The sequence below is a fragment of the Myotis lucifugus genome, unplaced genomic scaffold, assembly GCF_000147115.1.
Source record: "Myotis lucifugus unplaced genomic scaffold, Myoluc2.0 scaffold_84, whole genome shotgun sequence".
NCBI lineage: Eukaryota > Metazoa > Chordata > Mammalia > Chiroptera > Vespertilionidae > Myotis > Myotis lucifugus.
This window is the reverse complement of record NW_005871132.1, coordinates 3,710,074-3,729,929: the sequence shown is the minus strand read 5'-3', so window position 1 is coordinate 3,729,929 and position 19,856 is coordinate 3,710,074. Positions and strand designations below refer to the sequence as shown.

Below are 19,856 nucleotides of genomic sequence, written 5' to 3'. Positions count from 1 at the left end.
AATAGAACTGTCATTTTAACAGGGGGTATAATCAGATGCATAGGTAATTCAAAAGAATTTACAAGTTATTGGAGTTTAAATAAATTTATCAAGATTCCTGGATATAAATTTAATATATAAAAATTAGGATGGACCTAGAAAACATTACGCTAAATATAATAAGCTAGTCAGAGAAAGACAAGACCCATATGATTTCATTCATATGTGGAATTTAATGAACAAACTGAACTAACACGCAAAATAGAGAAAGACTCAGAGAGAGCAGGCAGACAGCTCTGGTGTGAGGGGGCTTAAAGGGTGGAGGGATTGAGCAAAAACAAAAGAGAGATACAAATGTATTGATTATATATTATGTCATAGACTAATCTATGCATTACCTATGGGGAATGTTTCACTCATTGCAGGAATACATAGGTGAACCTAGTGTGTGGAATGCTTGTAATCTTCTGTGAAATATATTTTAAAACTGCCATTAAAAATAATGTAGAAAAAATTAATTGTATTTTTATATTCTAGCCAAAAAATAAGAAAAATAAATTTTAAAATTTACAATATAAAAAATTAAATACAAAGGATTAAATCTAATGAAAGGTGTGCAAGACCTCTACAAAGAAGACTAAAAATATTTCTGAATGTAAAGAATGTAAAGAAGAGATAAATGGAGAGATACCAAGTGGAAAATTCAATATTGTCGAATGCTAATTTTGCACAATTAATCTATAGATCCAATGAAATTGCAATCACTATCCAACATATTTGTTTGTGTGCAAACTAATTGTTTCAAAAAGCTAACACAAAAGACCAAGAAGAACTATAACATTCTTTAAAAAGAACCACAAAAACAAAATTGAAAATCCTATACTATCAAAGAGATGAAGGGAGAGGGAGAGAGAGATAGAAGCATCAATGAAGAGAGAGAAGCATCTATCAGCTGTCTCCTGCACACCCCCTACTGGGGATGGAGCCTGCAACCAGGGCGTTTGCCCTGTCCAGGAATTGAACCATGACCTCATGGTCGATGCTCAACCAGCGAGCCACACCGGCCAGGTTAAAATGTCTTTAAAAGTATTGCACTAATATCTCTGATGTTAATTTTTCAAGAAGCCAAAATATTTTTACAAACATTTATTTCTATTTAATTTTGGAATCAAATTTGCTTATGGTTAATTACAGAAACTGAATTACCACTTTACTAAAATAACAAATCTTACATTATAAGAATTCAGAAAATAAAGCAGTAGATTATGACAGTGAGTTAGCAGAAGCCTGAAAAATACCACTCATGTTTACCTGAAGTGGGAGACTTGCAGCGCTCAAGTTCCAGGGGGACTGGACTGTCATTCAGCTCAGTTAAACCTGAAAATAAAATGATAAAAAAAAAAAAATAAGGTAAAATTTGCTAACACTTTGTACATAATTCTTAATTCCTACAAGTTTTAAAGTTTTCCTTGTGAAAACTACTTTTCTATGCTCATTTATGATCATTTGTGTTCATCTTTTTAAGTTAAAATATAGTTGGCATAAAATATTAGTTTCAGGTGGTTGACATTTATATATCTTAATTACAATGTGATCACCACACTAAGTCTAGTAATCATTTGTCACTGTGCCAATTTATCAGACTATTATTGACTATATTCCCCTTTGCGTTTTTCATCCATTCCTCTACTATCCTCCCCTTTGGCAACAACCATTAATTTGTTCTTTATTTCTATTTTGTTTTGTTTCTTCATTTGTTTTAATTTTTAAAAAATTCAACATATATATGAAATTAGGTGGTATTTGTCTTTCTCTGTCTGACTTATTTCACTTAGCATAATATCCTCTAGGTCCATGCATATTGTTACACATGGCAGGATTTCTTTTTTTATTGTTGAGTAATACTCCATTGTATATATGCCACACCTTCATCCATTCATTTATCACTGGACACCTAGGTCGCTTCCATATGTTAACTACTAGAGGCCTAGGTGCATGAAATTTGTGGGGGGGGGGGGGAGGGCGGTCCCTCAGACCAGCCTGTGCCCTCTTGCAGTCCAGGAGCTCTCAGGGGATGTCCGACTGATGGCTTAGGCCCGTTCCCCACAGGGACATCCCTAGCACAGAGGCAGCTCCTGCATTGTGTGGGATTGGGCTGAAACCAGCTCTCTGATATCCCCCTTGGGGTCCCGGATTGCTAGAGGGTGCAGGCCAGGCCCAGGGACCCCACTGGTGCATAATCAGGGTCGGGGAGGGACATGGAAGGTTGGCCAGCTGGGGAGGGACTGCAGGAGGGCTCCAGGGCGTGTCAGGCCCGTCTCGCTCAGTCCCAATCAGCTGGACCCCAGCAGCAAGCTAATCTACCAATCGGAGTATCTGCCCCCTCGTGGTCAGTGCACGTCATAGCGAGCAGTTGAGCGACCTTAGCATATCATTAGCATATTATGCTTTGATTGGTTGACTAGATGACCCGACTACCAGACACTTAGCATATTAGGCTTTTTTATAGAGGACTGTAAGTATGCTGCAATGAACACAGGAATGCATATATCTTTTAAAGGTATTGTTTTTATTTCCTTCAGATAAATGCCCAGAGTGGAATTGCTGGGTTGTACAGTGGATCTATTTTTACATTTTGAGAAGTCTTCATAATGTTTTACATAGTGGCTGTATCCATTTGCAGTTTCACCAACATGTACAAGGGTCCCCCCCCCACACCCTCATCAATACTTATTTGTTGACTTTTTTTCTAAAAGCCATTCTAATAGGTTTGAGATGATCTCTCATTCTGATTTTGATTTGCATTTACTTGATGATTAATGATATTGAGTATTTTTTCATGTCCTTCAGCCATCTGTAGGTCTTCTCTGAAGAAATGTCTCTTCATGTCCTTGCCCATTTTTTGATCAGATTGGTTTTGTTGTTGCTATTGTTTGTTAGCCATATGAATGAGTTCCTTATATTTTTTTGGATATCCACCCTTTATTGGATATATGGTTCCTTCCTGTGCTGAAGCTTTTTATTTTGATGAAGTCCCATTTTGTTTTTGCTTTTGTTTCTCTTGCTCAGGAGGATATATTAAAAAAGATATTAATAAAACTGAGGTCAAGTGGTTTTCTACCTCTGTTTTCCTCTAGGAGTTTTATGGTTTCAAGTCTTACATTTAAGTCTTTAATCTATTTTGAGTTTATTTTTATATATGGTGTAAGAGAGTGGTCCAGTTTCATTTTTTTGGATGTATCTTTCCACTTTCCCCAGCACCACTTATTAAGGAGACTATTTCTCCACTGTATATTCTTGTCTCCTTTGTGATAGATTCACTGGCCCCAGAGGTGGAGGTTTTCTTTTGGTCTCTCTATTCAGTTCCAGTGATTTGTGTGTCTATTTTTATGCCAGTACCATACTTTTTTGATTATTATAGCTTTGTAGTATAGTCTGAAATCAAAAAGTGTGATATCTCCATCTCTGTTATTCTGTCTGAACACTGCTTTGGCTATTTGTTTGTGTGATTCCATATAAATTTTAGGATTATTTCTTCTAGTCCTGAGAAGAATGCCACTGGAATTTTTATAGAGATTGGACTGAATCTGTTGGTTGCTTTTGGTATTATGGTTATTTTAACACTATTAATCCTTCTAATCCATGAACCAGGTATATCCTTCCATTTATTTGTGTCCTTTTCAATTTCTTTCTTTTCTTTTTTTTTTTTTGGCACCAGAGTTTAGAACTTTTAATTTGTCCCATAGCTGCTGAAGCAAAATTATGATAAAACATTCTGCTTTCCTTTATATCCCAACACACACACACACACACACACACACACACACACACACAACTATTTGTAGGAAAAAAATGGTTTTGTACACGGGAAGAAACAATATAAATTCAAAACTTACAGATAAGGGTTAGCTCTATCACTCATCTCTTTAAAAAGTTTATATGAAAAGTTTATAACGGTGGAGTGTTTGGCGGGTGAGTGGCACAGATGTGCCCAGAGGAATCAAATGGTGTTGATGGCAGCTGCTGGTACTGAAGAACCGGAGTGCATATGTTTCACTACCAGCTAGAGCTCGAGACTCTCAATTTCTTTTTTCAATGTCTTATAGTTTTCTGAGTACAGGTCTTTTACCTCCTTTGATAAATTTATTCCTAGATATTTTATTCTTTTTGGTGTAATTATAAAAGAGCTATTCTTAATTTTCTTTTGATTATACATTAGTGTATAAAAATGCAATGGATTTATGAATATTAATTTTGTATCCTCCTACTTGAGTGAATTCCTTCATTGTATTTAATTTTTGGTGGGTTCTTTAGGGTTTTCTATATATACTAGAGGCCCGGTGCATGAAATTCATGCACGGGTCAGGTCCCTTGGCCTGGACGGCGATCAGGCATGATCTGTGGGGTGCCTGGCGGGGCGACTGGGGGCCCCCGCTGGCACCCACCTTGGTTGGCCTGGCACCACCCACTTACCAGCCTGGCCACCCGCCACCACTGCTGGTCACCTCCCTCGGCACCGCCCCTGACTGCCCCACCATTGCCTCCAGTCACCTCACTCTGTGGGGCGACCAGCAGGGCAATCAGGGGGCCTCCACTGGCACCCACATTGGCTGGCCTAGGGCCTGCGTTGAACGTCTGCCCCCTGGTGGTCATTGCTCATCATAGCAACCGGTTGTTCCACCGATCATTCCACTGTTCAGTCAATTTGCATATTAGGCTTTTATTATATAGGGTAGTATCATGTCATCTGCAAATAGTGACATTTTACTTCTTTCCAATTTGAATATCTTTTGTTTTCTGATTGCTGTAGCTACTACTTTTAATATTATATTGAATAATAGTGGTGAGTGAGCATCTCTGTCTTGTTTCTGATCTTAGAGGAAAAGCTTTCAGGTTTTCATCATTGAATATGAGGTTAGCTGTGAGCCTTTATCATTTGGAGGTGGCAATTTTCCTAATTTCAGTTTTGATAAGCTTCTGAAATTCTTGGTTATAAGACTTCTCTTCAGCTAGTTTCCAGTTGGTTATTCAGATTGATGGTTCTATAATTTAGTTGTAATTCCAGTTTGGACCTGGGAGGAGGCGAGTATAACTTCCACCTACTCTGCTGCCATCTTGGATCTCCAGCCTTTATCATTTTGAGGTAAGTTTCTTCTGTACTCAAGTTGTTGATAGTTTTATACATAAATGGATGTTGAATTTAGTCAAATACCTTTTTGCATCTATTAAGTTTATCACAATTTTTATCCTTAGTTTTGTTGATGTGGTGTATCACGTTGTTTTGCAGATATTGAACCTTCCTTGCATCCCTGTTATAAATCCCACTTGATGTTGTATAATATTTTTAATGTTCTGTTAACTTTGATTTGCTACTTTCTCATTGAGAATTTTTGCATCTATGCTCATCAGAGATATTGCCCTGTAACTGTCATTTTTAGTAGTGTCTTTATCTAGTTTTGGTATCAGGGTAATATTGGCTAATGAGTTAGAAAGTGTTCCCTTCTCTTTTATTTGTTGGGACATAGCCAAAAAATATATTATTAAGTGTGTTGTCAAAGAGTTTACTGTCTATGTTTTCTTCTAGGAGTTTTATGGTTTCAAGTCTTGCATTTAAGTCTTTAATCCATTTTGAATTTTTTCTTGCATATGATGTAAGAAAGTGATCCAGTTTCATTTTTGCATGTGTCTGTCCAGTTTTCCCAACACCATTTATTGCAGAGACTGTCTCTACTCCAATGTATATTCTTGCCTCCTTTGTGAAAAATTAATTGACCATATAAGCATGGGTATATTTATGGGTTCTCTGTTCTGTTCTATTAATCTACTAGAGGCCTGGTGCATGAATTTGTTTACGGGTGAGGTCTGGCTGGACAGCCCCAATCGGGGCTAATAGGGCTGGGCTGGCTGAGGGGAGGGGCCGCAGGAGGTGTGCCGGCCAGCCCCACCCCTGATTGGGGTGGGTGGGGCCAATCGGGGGTGGGACGGCCGAGGGAGGAGCCATGGGCAGTTGGCTGGCAGGCCCCGCCCACTGGTCAAACTCCCGGTCAAGGGGACAATTTGCATATTAGCCTTTTATTACATAGGATGTGTCTGTTTTCATGCCACTGCCAGGCTGTTTTGATTACTATAGCCTTATAGTATAGTTTGATATCACATAGCATGATAATTCCATTTTTGTTATTCTTTCTCAAGACTGCTTTGACTTTTCAGGCTCTTTTGTAGTTCCCTATAAAATTTAAGGATTATTTGTTCTATTTCTGTGAAAAATATCATTGAGATTGCACTGAATCTGTAGACTGCTTTTAGTAGTATAGAAATTTTAACCAAATTAACCTTCCTATCCATTAGTATGGTATAGCCTTTTATTTGTTTATATCTTCATCATTTCCTTTCTTCAATGTCTATAGTTTTCCAAGTACAGGTTTTTCACCTTCTTGTTAAGTTTATTTCTGGATATTTTATTCTTTTTGAAGCTATTGTAAATGGAATTGTTTTCTTAATTTCTGTGTTCATTATTAATAAAATGCAACCCTTTTCTGAATATTAATTGTGTATCCTGCTACTATACTGAATTTATTACTTCTAATATTTTTTTTTTGGTGGAAATTAGGGTTCTCTTTATCTATAGTATTATGTCATTTGCAGAAATAAATGTTTTACTTCTTTTTCCAATTTGGATGCCTTTTATTTCATTTTCCTGTTTGACTGCTGTGGCTAGGGTTTCCAGTATTATGTTAAGTAAAAGTTGTGGCCCTAGCCGGTTTTGCTCAGTGGATAGAGCATCAACCTGGGGACTGAAGGGCCCCAGGTTCAATTCTGGTTGAGGGCACATGTCTGTGTTGCTGGCTCGATCCCCAGTAGGAGGCGGGCAGGAGGCAGCTGATCAATGATTCTCTCTCATCACTGATGTTTTTCTCTCTCTCCCTCTTCCTCTCCCTTCCTCTCTGAAATCAATAAAAATATATTTGGGGAAAAAAAAGTTGTGAAAGTGGACATCCTTGTCTTATTCCTGATCTTAGAGAAAAAGCTTTCTGCTTTTCACCACTGAGTATGAAGTTGTTATATATAGTCTTTATGACCATAAGTTATGTCCCCTCTATCCCCACCTTGCTCAGAAATTATATAAATGGATGTTGTATTTTGGCAAGTGCTTTTTCCACATTGATTAATATGATCATATAATTTTTACCCTTCATTTTCTTTATTTTTTAAAATATATATTTTTATTGCTTTCAGAGAGGAAGAAGAGGGAGAAAGAGATAGAAACATCAATGATGAAAGAGAATCATTGATCAGCTGCCTCCTGCAGGCCCCACATTGGGGATTGAGCCCCTAACCTGGAAATATGCCCTGACCAGGAATCAAACCATGACATCCTTGTTCATAGGTCAATGCTCAACCAGTGAACCATGACAGCCAGGCATCCTTCATCTTTTTCTTTTTTTAAAAAAATGTTTTATTGATTTTAGAGAGAGGAAAGGAGAGGGATAGAGAGTTAGAAATATCAATGAAAGAGAAACATCAATCAGCTGCCCCCTGCACGGCCCCTACTGGGGATGTGCCTGCAACCAAGGTACATGCCCTTGACCGGAACTGAACCTGGAACCCTCCAGTCCACAGGCTGATGCTCTATCCACTGAGCCAAACCAGTTAGGGCTCCTTCATCTTCTTTATGTTGTATATCACACTGATTTGCAGATATTGAACCAGTCTTGAATTTTGGGAATAAATCTCACTTGATCATAGTGTATAATCTTTCCAATGTATTGCTAAATTCTGTTTGCTAATATGTTGTCAAAATTTTTGCATCTGTGTTTTAATCAAGGATATTGGCCTATAATTTTCTTATTTTTTGTGTCTTTGTCTGCTTTTGGTATCAAGGTAATGCTGGCCTCATAAAGTGAGTTTGGGAGCCTTTCCTCCACTTTAATTTTCTGGAAGTTTCAGAAAGATAGGTACTAATTGTTCTATGAAGGATGAAGTCTTTCTTGTTGTGATTGATTTGTTTAGGAGGGTTTTTTTTAATTACTTTTTCAATATCATTAGCATTTTTAGTTCTGTTCAGATTTTCTGTTTCTTCCTGATTCAGCCTTGGAATGTTGTATGTTTCTAGGAATATATCCATTTCTTCCAGGTTATCCAATTTGTTGGCATAGTATTATAGAATTGTACATCTGAAACCTATATAATTTTATTAACCAATGTCACTCCAATAAATTCAATAGAAAAGAACCACCCAGCTCAGCTGGTGTGCCTCAGTTGGTTGAGCATTTTCCCATGCACCAGGAGGTCACTGGTTCAATTCCCAATCAGGACTCATACCTGGGTTGCAGACTCGATCCCCAATAAGGGGCACACAAGAGGCAGCTGATTGATAATTCTCTCTCTCTCCCTCTTCCTGAAATCAATTTTAAAAATATATTTGTTTAAAAAAGAACTACCCAGTTGATCCCAACTTACAGAACGCTAAAAGATAATAAATTGTCTTATACTAATAAATAAATACATAAAATATTAGATATATTAAAAAATTAAAGTTTTATCAATTTTATCTTTCCAAAGAACCAGCTCTTGGTTTCATTGATCTATTATTTTTTTCATTCCTTTAATTTTTTAGATTGTATTTTGTTTATTTTTGCTCTGAGCTTTACTATTTCCTTCCTTTTACTCATTTTGGGCTTTGTTGTTATAGGTGTAACGTTAGGTTATTTAAGATGTTTATAATAATACAGACAGACCTCAAAAAGCAATAAACTAGAGGCCCAGTGCACAAAATTTGTGCAGGGGGAGGTTATCCCTCAACCCAGCCTGCACCCTTTCCAATCTGGGACCACTCAGGGGACATCCCTCTCACAATCCAGGAATGCTGGCTCCTAACTGCTCACCTGCCTGCCTGCCTGATTGCTCCTAACCGCTTCTTCCTGCAAGCCTGATCGCCTCCTAACCACTCCCCTGCCGGCCTGATCAATGCTTAACTGCTCCCCTGCCAGCCTGATTGCCCCCAACTGCCCTCCTCTGCTGTCCTGATTACCCCCAACTGCCCTCCCCTGCCGGCCTGATCACCCACAACTGCCCTCCCCTGCCAGCCTGGTCGCCCCTAACTGCCCTCCCCTGTGGCCTGGTCCCCCCCAACTTCCCTCCCTCCCCTGCCAGCCCGGTCACCCCTAACTTCCCTCCCCTGCATACCTGGTTCCTCTCAACTGCCTCCCCTGCCGGCCCGGTTGCCCCCAACTGCCCTCCCCTGCTGGCCTGGTCGCCCCCTAACTGCCCTCCCCTGCAGCTTGGTCCCCCCCTCCAACTGCCCTCCCTTCCCTGCAGGCCTAGTCCCCCCCCAACTGCCCTCCCCTCCCAGTCCCGTCACCCCTAACTGCCCTCCCCTGCTGGCCTGATCGCCCACAACTGCCCTTCCCTGCTGGCCATCTTGTGCCTACATGGGGCGGTCATCTTGTGCAAGGATGTGACAGTCAATTTGCATATTACCTCTTTATTATACAGGATAATCCTATTTTGGTGTGTACAAGTTTATGAGTGTTATATCCTCCTGTTGGATTGATCCCTTTATCATTTTGAAATGTTCTTTGTCTCTTGTTGAAGCCATTGTTTTAAAATCTATTTTGTCTGATGTACATATTGCTAATCCAGCCTTTTTTTTTTCATTTCCATTGGCATAAAATATCTTTTTACATCCCTTTACTCATCTGTGTGCATTTTACATAAAATGGGTCTCTTAAAGACAGCATGAGTCTTGGTTTTTATCCATTCAGCCACCCTATGTCCTTTGATTGGAGCATTTGGTCTACTTACATTTAAAGTAATTACTGATAGCTGTATATTTTCTGGAATATAATTGTTTTATCATTTTTAAATTCTTTTCTTTTCCTTATTCTCTTGCTCTCTTCTATGTTGACTTTCTACAGTGGCATGTTTGGATGTCTTTCTCTTTATTTCAGTGATATATCATGGATTGTTTGGTTTGTGGTTACCATGTATTACATATATACCAAACTATGTTTATAACAGTCTATTTTAAGTTGATGGTCAATTAAGTTCTAAATCATTCTAAAATCACTACAACTTTTAGTCACCCCCTCCATGCTATGTTTTTGTTCATCCCTTTAGTTACTATGCTTGTGTCTATCCCTAATTTGTTGTTATTATACACGGTCTTCCTACTTTTGCCTTTTAACCTTTGTATTATAACTTTATAGTTGGTTAATCTACTGCTTTAAGTGTTTGCCTTTGTTAGTGAGAATTTGTCCTATTTCCTTATTCAAATTTTTTAAATCTTTTCTCCTTAAAAAAAAATCCCTTTAAAATTTCTTGTAACACTGGTTTAGTGGTGATAAACACTTTTAGCTTTATCTTGTCTTGGAAATCTTTATCTCTCTTTCGATTCTAATGAGAGCATTACTGTGTAGAGTAGTCTTGGTTGTAGGTGTTTGCTTTTCATCACTTTGAATATTTCAAGTCACTCCTTTCTGGTCTGCAAACTTGCTGTTGAAAAGTCATCTAACAATCAAATGGGAGGTCCTTGTACATAACTCACTGCTTTTCTTACTACTTTTAAAATCCTGTCTTTAAACGTTGGCATTTTAATTATGATGTGTTTTGGCCTCTTTGGGTTCATCTCATTTGGAACTCACTGCACTTTCTGGACTTGTATGTTTATTTCCTTTGCCAGGTTAGGGAAGTTTTCAGTGATTATTTCTTCAAATAGGATTTCAATCTTTTGCTGTGTCTTTTTCTAGTATATGTATGATGTGAATGTTGGGATGCATCGATGCTGTCCCAGAGGTCCCTTAAACTATACATTAAAAAAAATTCTTTCATTTTTTCATGTTCCAATTGGGTGTTCTCCCCTATCTTTTAAAAAAAATTATCTTTATTGTTGGAAATATTATAGATGTCCCTTTAGTCCCCATTGACCTCTTCTATCCTGTCCCTGTTCCCGCTTCAGGCCTTCAGCACACTATTGTGTCCATGGGTTACGCATATATGCATGTAAGTTCTTTGATTAATCTCTCCCCACCCTCTGCCTTCCCTCTGAAATGCATCAGTCTCGTCCATGTTTCTATGTTTCTGGATCTATTTTGTTCTTTGGATTCCACATATAAGTGAGATCACGTGATACCTGTCTTTCTCTGACTGTTTTACTTTGCTTTGTCCAATACTTTCCAAGTCCCTCTGTGCTGCCTCAAAGGGTAAGACATTTTTTCCAGTTTGCTGATTCGATCCTCCACTTCATCTGATATTCATTCCCTCTAATGTATTTCTCATTTTTGACTGGTTCTTTCTTTTAATGACTAACTCTTTGTTGAGATTCTCACTGAGTTTATCTATTCTTCTCCTAAGTTCTTTGAGCATCCTTATACGCAGTTTTTTAACTCTAATCTGGTAGATTGCTTGTCCCCGTTTTATTTAGTTTTTTTGTTTTGTCCTCTCTCATTTGGGACATATTTCTTTCTCTCATTTTGGATGACTCCATGTGTTTGTTTCTATGCATTACATAGATTTACTATGTCTCCCAATCTTTTAAAAAATATATGTTTTTATTGATTTCAGAGAGGAAGGGAGAGGGAGAAATAGATAGAAACATCAATGATGAGAGAGAATCATTGATTGGCTGCCTCCTGCACGCCCCCTACTGGGGATTCAGCCTGCAACCCACGCATGTGCCCTTGACCAGAATCAAACCCAGGACCCTTCAGTCCACAGGCCCATGCTGTATCCACTGAGCCAAACCAGCTAGGGCATGTCTCCTAATCTTGGCAGAGTGGCCTCATATAGTAGAAGTCCTGTAAGGCCTAGTAGGGCAGTCTCCCTATTTACTACTGGAGCTAAGTGCTCCAGGAATGTACTTGTATGGGTTGTGGGTGCCCTCCTGTTATAGTTGAGTCTTGATTGCTGTTGGCACATTAGTAGCTTGGATTAGCCCTCAGGCTAACTCTCTTGTGAGATCTGGCATGAATTAATCAAATAAGCTATAGTGCAGTGGCTGACCCCACAAAGCAGGAGTGATTTTATTGGGGCTCTGGTACCAGTCAAGTCTACCCTTTGGATTTGTTGTTGTGTAGCTGGTTGGTTGGTGCTCTGACATGGTCTGAAGCTGGCTCCCAGGTGTGTTGCTTCTGGAGCTTTTGACCAGTAGCTCTGTACAGGCCAAGGTAATATGCCATTTGTGCCTGGCTTGGGACTGCCTGGTGGGCGCCACAAAGTGATTTTGCAGTTACATGCTGTTAGTGCTTCGCTTGGAGATGCTTGAAAGAGGTTATGCTGTGAACTGAGGCTGGCTGCCACTAGTGCTGGGCTTGGGGCCTTTTGATTGGTACCACAATGTGCTGAGCCCAGCCACCACTTCTGCTGGGGGTGTGTCCTTTAGTTGAAGCTCCATTCCAAGCCTACACTGACTGCTACTCATTCCAGGTTTGAGGCCCTCTGATGGGAGTTACAATGCAATGGAGACTGGCCACTGCTTATGCCAGGTGTGGGGCTATTTAACAAGGGGTTGAGGACATGTCATGGCCAGATGTTGCCTGTTAGGGGTTTGTGAAACCTTGATAGATTTCTGGAAAGTCTGCAGTGTGAGTCAAGGCAGGCCACTAGTGTAGAAAAGCCCATGGAGGCTGCTCCAGCCAGGCACACAAATCTGGTGGGATATTGTCTCAGAGAATCTCTGGGGTGGGGCAAATGGTGCTAGTAATGTTAATGGAAAGCTCAGATTTGGCACCCACTTGAACCTGTGGTTTGGTGGGGGAGGGCTCAAATAGGGAGCATTTATACCTGCCAGTGCTTCTGTTCCTGGAGAGAGCCATCCTGACCTCTTCCTCTCTAGCCCTCACTGTGAAGCAAGTCAATTCAGTTCCTCCCCTGGCTCTTGTCAAGCTGATGCCCCTGCACTGAAGCCCAGAGCAAGTAATTTTATGAGAGAGCGAGTCCATGTGCGGACCCCTCAAGAGGAACACCTTGGATTCCAGCAGACTTCCATCTCACTTGGATGCAAACCCCACTGGTTTTCACAGCCAGATGTTATAAAGATTCCTCTTCTCAGCACTGGTGCCCCGGGCTGGGAATCAAAGGGTGGTCTCTCATTTCTCAGGGGGAACCTCCACACCTGAAATATCCCTTCCAATTTTTAATTGCCTCACTGTGGGTGTGAGACCTGCCTGTTTCTCATCTACATCTGTCCTACTAAACTCGTGTGGCTGCTTCTTTATATCCTTAGTTATAGAACTCTGTTCAGGTACTCTTGAGATGGTTCTCAATGATGCTTGTTCTTTAATTTAGTTGTGATTTTGATGTTGTCATGGAAGGAAGCAAGCACAGCGTCTACCTACTCCAACCTTTTGACCAGAAATAATTGCCTTTTTCCTTTTGATGTGGTTTTCTTTAGTGCTTTGTTTGAATTCTTTTCTCTTAATTATTTGTGTATTGTTGTAGGTTTTTTTGTGTGGTTACTCTCTCTCTCTCTCTCTCTCTCTATATATATATATATATATATACATACACACACACATAGTCTATTTGAAGCTGATAGGTGTTTATATCAAATGTATCCTAAAGGAACTACAGTTTACTTCCCCCTCCTCACTTTGTTTTTGACATTGTATTTTATATCTTTGTGTATCCATTACTATTTACTGTAGTTATAATTATTTTATTATTTTTATCTTTTAACTTTTATATTAGGTTTTTAAGTGACTGAACCCTGGATTTCTTATATAATTGCCTTTACCAGCAATGTTTTTTTTTCCTTTCCTGTATTATCTTATTTCTAGATCTGGCCTTTTCTTTTCTGCATAAAGAAGAACCTTTATCATTTCTTGTAAAGCCAGTTTAGTTGTGAATTCCTTTAGTTTTTGATAACCTTGTTGGGTAGTGTATTCTAGGTTGTAGGTCCCTTTCTTTCAGCACTTTAAATGTTTCCTGCCACTTTTTCTGGGTTGTAAAATCGCTGGTGAGAAATCAGCTGTTAGCCTTATAGGGTTTCCCTTGTATGTGAGTTGTTTCCTTCTTGCTGCCTTCAAGATTCTTTCTATATCCTTAACTTTTGCCATTTAAAAAAAATGTCCGTGTGGGCTTCTTTGAGTTCATTTGTTTGGAACTGTCTGTGCTTCATGGGCTGAATGTCTGTTTCTTTCCCCAGATTAGAAAAGTTATCATCCATTATATCTTCAAATATACTTTCTCCCCCATTTTCACTCTTCTTCTAAAATCTCTATCATATGAATGTTAGAGTGCTTGATATCGCTCCCAAAATGATGATTATTTTGTTTTTAAAATTATATTTTCATGTTAATGTTCTAACCGGGTGATTTCCATCATTGTCTTCCAGGTTGCTAATCCATTCTTTTGTATTAACTAGAGGCCCGGTGCATGAAATTCGTGCACAGGTAGGGTCCCTAGGCCTGGCCGGCGATCAGGGGTGACCAGTGGGGTGATCGGGAGGCCCCCTGCTGGCACCCACATTGGCTGGCCTGGTGTTGCCCCCTCGCCAGCCCTGCCCCCCACCACCGGTTGCCTCCCTCTGTGGGGCGACCGGCAGGGTGATTGGGGGGCCACTGCTAGCACCTGCATTGGCTGGCCTAGTGTTACCCCCTCGCCGGCCCTGCCCCACACCACTGCTGCCAGTTGCCTCCCTCTGCAGGGTGATCGGTGGGCCTCACTGGCACCCGCTTTGGCTGGCCTAGTGCTGCCCGCTCGCCGGCCCTTTCCCCCACCGTCGCCACCAGTTGCCTCCCTCTGTGGGGCAACCAGCAGGACAGTTGGGGGCCCCCACTAGCACCTGCCTTGGCTGGCCTGATGCTGCCCGCTCACCATCCCTGCCCCCCCGCCGCCACCGCTGGTCAGAGCCTGCAGGCTGGGGGCAGCTCCTGCATTGAGCATTTGCCTCCTGGTGGTCAGTGCGCATCATAGTGACTGGTTGTTCCACCGTTCGGTCAATTTGCATATCAGGCTTTTATTATATAGGATACTTGGCTTTTGATTCCTTCTAATGTAGTTTTCATTTCAGCTATTGTATTATTCCACTCTGATTGGTTATTATATTTTTCTCTTTTTTGAAGTCCTGAGTCCTTCTATTTTCAATTTTGTTGAGCATTCCTTATGGGGAGTTCTTTGAATTCTTTATCAGGCAAATCAGTTATCTCTGTTTCATTAGGGTTTTTCTCCAGGATTTTTTCTTATTCCTTCATTTGTGTCATATTCTTCAGTCTTCCCATTTTTTGACTTCCTGTTTGTTCCTTTGTTTTGGATGAAATAACTATCTCTATCAATGTTGAAAAAGTGGCCTCTGTATAGACTGTGCACCAGATGATTTTAGTCGTCAAGGCAGTGTGTGTGGTGACTGGTGTGCCACCTGGCCAGAAGGAGTAGCTTCCTGTGGCGCAGTCTGGTGTACACATGTGTGTAGTAACTCCTCATTGTTCTGGCTGCCTAAAGCCAGAAAGAACTCTGGGTAGGGCAGCCTGACATGTGCACGGTTCCTTGCTCTTCTGATCTGGGTTGTATTGACTGGTGTGTGTGCAGACTATTGTTTTAATTGTCTGTTACCCAAGTTTGGACTGGTTGGGTAGCCCTGTCTGCATGTACCATAGCACTTTGCTGGTTCTGCACTTTCTCTAGGCAGGACAGTCCAGTGTGCTTGTGTAGTAGTGCTACACCAGTTCCATATTATCTGCCAGCGGGGCAGCCCTGCATTCACTCACAGAAGCACTCCTCTAGTTCCATATTTACTCTTGATTGGGCAGCCCTGTATGTGTGCACCATAGCACTTTACTAGTTCTGCATCTTCTCTTGGGGCAAGCCTACATGCATGGGGGCACTAGAGCACTTTGCTAGTTTCACACTGTCTCCGGGTGAAAGAATCTTGGGTGCACATCCCAGTGGATGCACAAAGCAGCCCCCTGCCACACCTGCTAGGTCAATCTCAGAGTGGAGGGCTCCATGTGTGTGCACTATAATACCCTCCTTTTCCTGCTGGAGGTAGTCCAGGAGGGGTTGCTGGAGATGCACTGCAGCAGCCCTGCAAATCAGCCCAGGAATCTGGACGGAGCTCCTGCCTGCTGTCCACATGCAGAGAAAATGTAAATAATGGTGCTTATTGGTTCCTATGGTCTTGGAGAGTTCCCTCAGCTCCCAGAGACCATTCATGGTTTCCCAGCCTTCTTTATGTGGTCTCTTGTTTGTTGTATAGTATCTGTTCAATTGGCCCTCAGTTTACTCTCAGGAGAAATTGCTCCAAATATCCAATGGTTCTTAGCAGGGTGTGAGCTCAGGTCCTCCTTCACCACCATCTTGGCCCCATGTTCCAACACTGTTCTTTTTTAAAAGCTGTTTTAGCTATTCTGAATCCCTCACATTTCTGTATGGACTTTAGAATCAGTTTTTCTTTTTTTTTTTTTAATATATTTTTTTTTAATTGATTTTTTACAGAGAGGAAGGGAGAGAGATAGAGAGTTAGAAACATCGATGAGAGAGAAACATCGATCAGCTGCCTCCTGCACATCTTCTACTGGGGATGTGCCCGCAACCCAGGTACATGCCCTTGACCGGAATCGAACCCAGGACCTTTCAGTCCGCAGGCCGACGCTCTATCCACTGAGCCAAACCGGTTTTGGCTAGAATCAGTTTTTCAATTTCTATTAAAAGTCTGAACCTTTTTTATTGGGATTGTATTGACATACAGATCAATTGGGAGAGAATTGACATCTTAGTACTATTAAGTCTTTGAACCGTAAACATGGCATTCTTCATTTTTTTAGGTCTTTTTAAACATTTCTCAGCAATGCTTTCTGGTTTTCAATGTATGGATGGGTCTTTCACATCTGTTGTCTAATTTATGACAAAGTGTTTTCTATTTTGATGCCATTATAAATGGTATTTTAAATTTTAAGTATCAGACTTTTGTTGTGGGTAGAATGAAATAAAATTGATTTTCATTTACTGACCTTAAATTCATACATTTTGTTATAAACTCACTTATCTGCTCATTAAATGACTTGCTTAAACGCACTTATTAGTCCTAATAGCTTTTTTTGTATCCTTCATTACATTTTCTTCATAGATTATGTTGTCTATGAAAAAAGACTTTAACTTCTTTTCCAATCTTTTATTTATTAAGATAACTCATATATTTTCTTGCCTGACTACATTGGCTAGAATCTCCAGAATAATGTTAACTAGAAGTGGATATGAATTATAATTTTTTCTAGTCTGGCTGGTAGGAATAGGCACTGTTGCCTTTGTTTCAGTGTTGAACACTATTTCCTCATATTTGTTGACACAGGTCTTTACCTGTCCCTGGTTAGTTTCATCATATGTACCTGTTAATCTATATTTTGTTTGAGGAGGAAACTGTAGATCTCTGAAATCCCCTCCTTGTGAATTGTGGCTGCTTTGGTTTTCCTGTTTTTTTCATCCCCATCTCTTCAATTCAGGCAGTTCACTGCTTTTATCCTGGATCTCCTCCCTCTGCTGTAATCTAGAAACTCTCTTAAGGCAGTAATCAGGTGTGGTTGCAGGCTTCATTTTTTAATCTGTTAGAGATTACTGTTTTTCATTGCAAGCTGTCCTATGTCTTAAAAACAACAACAAAAAAGTTTTGTTAGGTCTGGTTTGTTTGTTTGTTTCAGGCACTAGATTAAATCTGGTCCCTGGTATTCTATCTTGGTCTGAAGTGGAAATCCAAACCTTCTTATTTCTTAGAGTATCACTTAGACCAGTGATGGCAAACCTTTTGAGCTCGGCGTGTCAGCATTTTGAAAAACCCTAACTTAACTCTGGTGCCGTGTCACATATAGAAATTTTTTGATATTTGCAACCATAGTAAAACAAAGACTTATCTTTTTGATATTTATTTTATATATTTAAATGCCATTTAACAAAGAAAAATCAACCAAAAAAATGAGTTCGCGTGTCACCTCTGACACGCGTGTCATAGGTTCGCCATCACTTAGATGTTTCACCCTCAGATAGGCCTTCCTTCCCTGACACTCATTTTCCTCTTTCATAGCACTGCTACTTTTTTATTTCAATTATTACAGTGTATCTACAGAATGAATAAAATTTTTAGGTTACCATTTTTATGGGTTCTTCTTTGAGGTATTCCTTCTTTTTTTTATTATTATTTCTTTATCATTCCCCACACACTGAAAAAAAACCATTCAGTGAAAGAAGGAAAATATATACAGGCCTGAGACTTTTCAAAATCTTCATATATTTAACTTCTTTGTGGCTTGGTTCATTTTCTATTATGGTAACAATGTCTAATATTTATAGAAGTCCTTTTACAAACATCAACCAAAAAAAGTTCTAAAAGTCTCTAAGGGGAGTAGGCATTATTCTTTTTACTTTATAATTTTAAAAAATCTCAAAGCCGTTAAATGACTTGCTTAAAAAATGTAATGAGCAGATAATAGTAGAAAAGGCAGAAATGGATATAAACATTTTGATCCTATATCTGTTGTTCTTTCTAAAGCATTTCATTGCTTCTACAAATCATAATCTGTAAAGTACAGGTTTCCTTTATAAAGATTTAGGGAAGTCGGCTCCTTGGAGCCTAACCTATGTTACAAGGTGGCCAGTGAAAGAATCCAGGAAAAGATTGCAATTGAGATGTTTCTCAAAATGAAAAATATAAGGTTCAAAATAGAATATGGTATCACTTTGAGAACAAAATTGACATAATAAAATGTAAAAATGGATTTCTGATAACATCTTGTCCATTCTCTTTGGGAAAAAATAATTTTAAATTGTTTCATATTTTATATGTGACTTTATCAATTGTGGGTGAAAACTAAAAAAAGGTAGTTTCTGATTATAGAATAATGAAATTTGTTTACATTGTTTTTGAAACTTGAAGAGACAGGATATAAAGTCACTTTTGCGTTAGACAGGTCTTAGTTTGTTCTCACTTATTCTGTGTAACTATGAGAAATTAATTTAATCTCTTTTAACTTCTTTTAACTTAAATTTTCTCATCTGTAAAGATAAATATCTATCTTCCTGAAAGGGTTATAATGACCATTAAATAATATAACACCCAAATTGCCAAGCACAATCCCAGATCATAAAAGACACTCAATAGAACTGGGTTAAGTTTCCCCAAATAGGGGAAAGTAATCAAGATATGCTTTTCTGAAAGCTAGGAAACAATTCATGAAAGACTGTACACTCTCTCTATTATAATAAAATAAAACTGTATAAATGTAACCAGGTCTAATAGTTAAATTTAAAATTTATTTTTAAAAGCAATTCCAGGATATACATTAAAGAATCAGTCTCTTATCAAAATATATGATGTGGATTATCAAGAGAAGATTTTAAGAAATATGCTTTCAAATCTCAGGGCTTGTCTCAGTCCCTATGAAGCCTACTAAGGGAGACCTGGAGGATCTCTTTAGGGCCTTGTAAGAACTTGATTTTACTCCTGTCTTCACCCCTTAAAATTTGTTTTAAAAAAACTCTGATTTCTTTTGCAAAATTCCAGTGAACCCAGTACTACAGAAGCTATTTCTGCTCTCATTTGTCAAATTTGAAAAATCCCCTGACCCTTCTTCAGGTGAGCAGAAAGAGCCTGTTGTCATTCTCTATCTTGCTACTTTCAGCATTTACTTACTGAGCTCATACTTGTGCTGGGTGTAGAGGATATGAAGTAAGTAAACATACAACTAAATGGTTCAGATACTACTGTATACAAGCCTGTATACTGGAGGCATTTAAATAAAGGAATTGGTATAACAGAAAGCAACAGAAGCCAACATAGATATCAGTATTCTAGTCACAAGACACCAGAAGCAGAGGCAGTGAGAAGCACCCCAAAAGGGGGTGCTCTGCTAGAGTAGAAAACTAGAAAATAATTATTAGCAAAAATAATTTCT

General features: G+C 39.4%; 1 protein-coding gene across 2 annotated transcripts in view; it reads right to left on the bottom strand.

Moving 5' to 3' along the window:
- Positions 1–19,856, bottom strand: part of STXBP5L (syntaxin binding protein 5 like) — a 198,185-nt gene that overhangs the window by 44,751 nt on the left and 133,578 nt on the right. For both annotated transcript variants that reach the window (XM_023755805.1, XM_023755806.1), the window contains one exon: positions 1,291–1,356. In XM_023755805.1, coding sequence (XP_023611573.1) covers positions 1,291–1,356 — 66 coding nt within the window. The remainder of the gene's footprint in view (positions 1–1,290; positions 1,357–19,856) is intronic.